The following is a 5,351-nucleotide window of genomic DNA, read 5'->3' on the forward strand; positions in this document are numbered from 1 at the left end:
TTGTATAAGAGCTTATAACTATGCATTACATTTAATACAGTTATTATAATATAAAATCATACTTTATTTTTTTCATATTCGTATTCCAATTCGTCCATTTTTTCAATTACTTTTGAATTTTTTGACCATGATAAACTTTTTGCTTTTTCGGGATCATATAATTCATAATGAGTTCCATAAACAGAATGTTTTTCGCGAACAATCATGTGTTCTATTAAACTACATTCGCCTTCTAATAAGAAATGAACATAATTCACCATTCCTTTACCATCACCTAATAAAACCTTAAATAATTATTTTGTAATTTTATTATACTTATTTTGATCCAATAAAAAGAATTTCAAGAAAAAATTAATTTAATTTAAATAAATTTTTTCTATTTAATTACAAAATATATTTATGATTAAATTAATATTAATTACGATAATTAATATTAAAAACGAAACTTATTGTACAAAATATATAATAATGTACATATTATAAAAATTCAGATGATTTGAAATGATATATTACAAATATATTAATATTTGATAATCAGAGATATTTAATTATTTTTTTAATATTAATTTAATATGATTATATTTAAATATATATATTGAATATTATTGAAATGATTGTAATTTATATATAAATTATTGTAAATTATATACCTCATCAATTTGATAATCTCTTATTTTACTAAGAATGCAACATTCTCGTATCGTTTTTTCATCCCAGGATTTAAAATAATTAAAGTTAATTAATGCATCTCGTAATAAGTCCCATTCTTTTTGTAAAAATGGTCGTACAATATCATCAAATTCATTTTGAGGAATAACTATAAAATCTACTGAAGCTACAAATAAAATTCATTAAATATCTATAATATTTAATAATATCTAAATAAAAAATTTCTAAATAATAAAATAGTTATATTTTAAAATGAAAATAAAATAATCTACATACTTAGTGAAACTACTGTTGCTGATCTTGGTATATTATATAGCATCGCAATTTCACCAAATATATCACCAGAAGTTAAAATACCCATCTCGATTTCTTTCGTTTCGCCTAAGTAATAATAAATAAATTTTTTAATACTCTTTTATAATATATACGTATATATAAATGCATGTTCCACATAAATTTATCCAAAATAATCTCATTTATTTTTCGGAAATATTAAAAATATTTTAAATAAAAATTCAATGATTTTGAAGCAGATATAATATAATATTTTTTCTTAGAGAAGAAAAGATTCAGATGCTGAAACATCATATAAAGATTAATTTTTTAAATAGAATCATTTATTTTTAATATATAAGTAAATGTTATGTATTATTCTCTATAAAAATTACTAAATCATTTTTAAAAAAACTATTATATTGTTCCTAAGAGACTATATTTTAGAGGATAAATATCTCTAAACAATATTTTGATGTATAATCCAGTTTTATTATTCATGCAATTAACAATAAATTAACAAATAATTTGTTAAAAAATATTGTTTTATATACCTGTCCAACGATCAATAACTGTTTTCGTTACCCTGACTTCTCCATTTATAATAAAATATTGATTTCGAGGTTTATGGCCTTGTCGTACAATTACGCGACCAGCTCGAAAGTATCGATAATAACAGACTCCCGCTAAAACTTCTCTTAAACGTTCAGGATATTTTGCAAATACGCGAAATTTTTTAAATAATTCGTATATATATCTTCTATCCTTTTTCTCTCGAGTTTCTGGTCTCATTAATAAATAAGAACGATCCTTAAGTATAAATCACTTTTATTATTTAATAGATATTTAACTTATAAAAAATCAATTAATAATAATTATATCAAATATTTAAAAATATTAAATATCAATAATTAGAGAGATATTAAAAATTCTATGTACCTGTAGTGTAAGCATTTTTTTTTCAAGTCTTCTCTGTTCTGCTCTTCGAATATTAATAGCGATATCATCGCTAACTTCTTCAATCACGGGTTCTTCGACCAACCATTCAATATATTCCAAGACAAGTCTTACCGCAGCTCGAAAAAGATAAATTCCTTTTAACCTATTAACGACCTATATAATTACTGTTATTAAAAACGGACCATATTATTTATAAACATCATTATAATTATGATAATAATTAAGTTATATTTCTTTATTTGCTTCTATCATACATATACGTAAAGTTAAAATTCATTAACTTAAGTTAAATTTCATTCTCTTATTTAGAATTTAAAAGCAATATTTTAATTTTTGCAGTTAAATTAATTAAAATAAGATAATCTTCGTGAATTCCAATTGGATTCCAGTTTCATAAATATAAATGATTATAATCTTTATAATCACAATGTTAAAGATATAAAGATATACGAAATACATAAAGTATATCATATTTGTAATATCTATTTTTTTTTTTTTTTACTTTCAAAGAATTTACAAAATATGCTATAATAACATTAAAAATAATATAAAATATATTTACTGGTCTTATAACTACTGATCTTCTTCTTAATATTTCAAGAAATGATTCACGAAGAGAAATTCTTCTGCGTAATGTGTAATGTGTCATTTTTGATTTTTTTAACTAGTTGCAATATTTATTCAATATAAATAAAATTACTTTGTAATTTTCTGAATAATAATAAGTAAATAGTAACTAAGATCAATTATTTGAAATACATTAAATACATACAATATATGATTTGATGTCTTTTCTCTGCATTTCACGTTGTTATATCGATAAAATTATATATGATAAATATAACAACAGATGAGATATAAAATATTTTTAAAAAATATTAATTATTAATAATTTTCGAAATTAATTCTAAAATAGTAATAAAATTAGTTTTATTATTTTTAACTTCTTATTTAAGATTAAATTAAGAGAAAGAAATTAAAAATTAATACGATATATTGTATGTATAGCATATAAGCATAATATTTAAAAATCCATATAAAATCAATTAATAAAGTTAATCTATATAATAACTTAAACAATATCAGTAATATATAAAATAGAAATTTATTAGAAAATTAGAAATTTATTTATTTAGAAAAAGTTTATAAAATAGAAATTGAGATATAAATTCTATCTATATTATATATTATTAATGCCGTTATGACTGACTTGCACATGTGAAATGTCAAATGATATTTTAGTGATTTTATGAACACAGTATAAAGTCTGTGAATCTATATAACGTGACTTGCTTTTCATAAAAATTTGGATTTTATATAAGTAATAATAATGGTAAAAAAGAAAAAATAAATTTTAATTGTTTCATATATAATAATTTTCATATATAATATTGAAAGAAATTAAGAATTTGAACTATTTTTATATTTATGAATAAATGTTTTGAAAAATATTAATTTTATGATAAAGTTATATCATAGAAAACATTTACAGCACTATTTCTTTTTAATTTAAAGAAAAAATATATAAAAACTCAAATAATAATATTAACAAACTAATACATTTTAGAGTTTTGGCTTACCTCCACTTATACCAAAACCTGTTGTGAATGGTCAATTCAATATTCACGATGACAATTATGGTATACCTAATCCGATGATTTCAGGGTATGAATAAATTATTAGATAATTTTTTCAAGAATGAAAAATTCTCAATTATTAATATTAAATATATTATTTAATTATTATATTGTTAGGTTATCGGCATCTAGACAGCATATAGGTTATGCACATCCACTAGAAATATCTGAGAGAAATGTAAGAAAATAAATATGTTGAAAATTATTTTTGTCATTTATATTATATATATTATATTTATTTTTCAGTATGAAAAAAATCGTACTCATATAAATATGGTATTATTAAGAAATTCACAAGGATTACATGCCCCAATGCGTTTAGCAATGGAATTGAAAGCAACTGAAAAAATTGGGCGATTGCCATTTCTTCCATCATCAAATATGATGAAAGATGTATTACTTGGAAAAGATGAAGAAATAGGGTAAATTAATTAAAGAATTTTTTATTATTATTTAAATTGGATAATGTATATTATAATATATTATTATATATTATAATAGATATATTACATAATATATATTTTGTTTTAGTTTATAATTTCTAATATTAATGAAATAAATTCATTGAATTAATGAAATAATATTAGAATTTTAACAACTTTTTATATCTTTAGGTTTGAAGACATACTAAATATATCTGAATTTAGAGAACAAATGGGTCAACCACATGCTGTTATTGAAAAAAGTCTTGGAATATTATAAATGCTTATTTCTATTTATAATATATATCATTACTTTGTATTATTGAATAAATTTAAGTAACAATAAATATTTAATTCTTATAATTAAATAATTTAGTTTTTAGCATTTAAAATTTATTTATTTTATTTTTTATTATTTTTATTTTTTTTTTAGCATTAAAAATTTATTTAATTTATTTAAAAAATTACATATCTGATATGATGATATTTATATATCTGATCATACAAAATGATTTATTCTACTATTTACATATTTTCTTAATTTCTTGAATTGCAACATGTAATTCATTATTTTTTATATTTTGTAAATGCATTTCTACAACATTTCCAAAAAGTCATTCAAATTGTTCAGAAGTTAAAGCATTTACTTCTGAAACATTTAAAATCCCCCTTAAATTTAATATAAAAAATGATATATAATTTCAACATATGATTATTTTTTTTTTTGATAATTTTATAAAAATTAATTGTGATATTTCATCATTCATATATATATAACGTATGTAAACTTTATAATACTCTATATAACGTATGTAAATTTTATAAAACTCTATATAAACACATATATATAATATATTAACGTTTAAAATATTACATAATTAAAAAGTAAATATATAATTAAAATTATAATATATATATTATGTGTAAAATAAATTTAATAAAAAGGTTAATAATAAATATTTATCACTCGCGTGAATATGTTATTTCTTCTTTAAATTTAAGTTTTTTTAATTTTATTAGAGAGGAGAATGTACAAAGTTCACAAAATTATCAACAATCAATTTTATAAATTTAAAATATACTATTCTTTAAAAAATACAATTTATTACAAATATTACAATATATTATTTTACAATTATATTAATGTATATAATTGTGTAAGTATTTATATTTGATATATATATATATATGTAAATAAATATAATCGTGACTATAATTAAATAATTTTTTATTTAAAATATAAAGTGATTTTCGATATGTCATCAAACTATTAACATTTAACTATATCTCATTAAAATTCACGTTAAAATAAAATTATATATTATACAATAAATTAAATAATATTTAAAATTATTAATATAAATATTTCGATATTATATATATATATATA

At 18.9% G+C, this 5,351-nt stretch overlaps 2 protein-coding genes across 5 annotated transcripts in view; one reads left to right on the forward strand and one right to left on the reverse strand.

Moving 5' to 3' along the window:
• The window catches only part of LOC102678615 (cAMP-dependent protein kinase regulatory subunit-like), a 10,124-nt gene that overhangs the window by 1,536 nt on the left and 3,237 nt on the right, over window positions 1-5,351 (reverse strand). The window contains exons 1-6 of one of the 4 annotated variants that reach the window (XM_031508028.1): window positions 2,675-2,738; window positions 1,882-2,055; window positions 1,497-1,752; window positions 946-1,050; window positions 651-835; window positions 63-284 (exon numbers count right to left, since the gene is read on the reverse strand). In XM_031508028.1, coding sequence (XP_031363888.1) covers window positions 63-284; window positions 651-835; window positions 946-1,050; window positions 1,497-1,752; window positions 1,882-2,055; window positions 2,675-2,704 — 972 coding nt within the window. In that variant the 5' untranslated portion in view covers window positions 2,705-2,738. Of the gene's footprint in view, window positions 1-62; window positions 285-650; window positions 836-945; window positions 1,051-1,496; window positions 1,753-1,881; window positions 2,056-2,156; window positions 2,176-2,464; window positions 2,739-5,351 lie in introns of those variants that run through there. The other 3 variants (XM_006610359.2, XM_031508030.1, XM_031508029.1) reach the window with 3 other exon arrangements.
• LOC102678749 (proteasome maturation protein) lies at window positions 3,095-4,328 on the forward strand. Its single transcript, XM_006610360.2, has 5 exons — window positions 3,095-3,235; window positions 3,470-3,567; window positions 3,657-3,717; window positions 3,786-3,961; window positions 4,154-4,328. Exons 1-5 carry the CDS (start codon window positions 3,233-3,235, stop codon window positions 4,239-4,241), a joined length of 426 nt encoding a protein of 141 aa, XP_006610423.1. The 5' UTR covers window positions 3,095-3,232; the 3' UTR covers window positions 4,242-4,328.

This window comes from Apis dorsata, unplaced genomic scaffold (assembly GCF_000469605.1).
Source record: "Apis dorsata unplaced genomic scaffold, Apis dorsata 1.3 scaffold_74, whole genome shotgun sequence".
In the NCBI taxonomy this organism is placed as follows: Eukaryota; Metazoa; Arthropoda; class Insecta; order Hymenoptera; family Apidae; genus Apis; species Apis dorsata.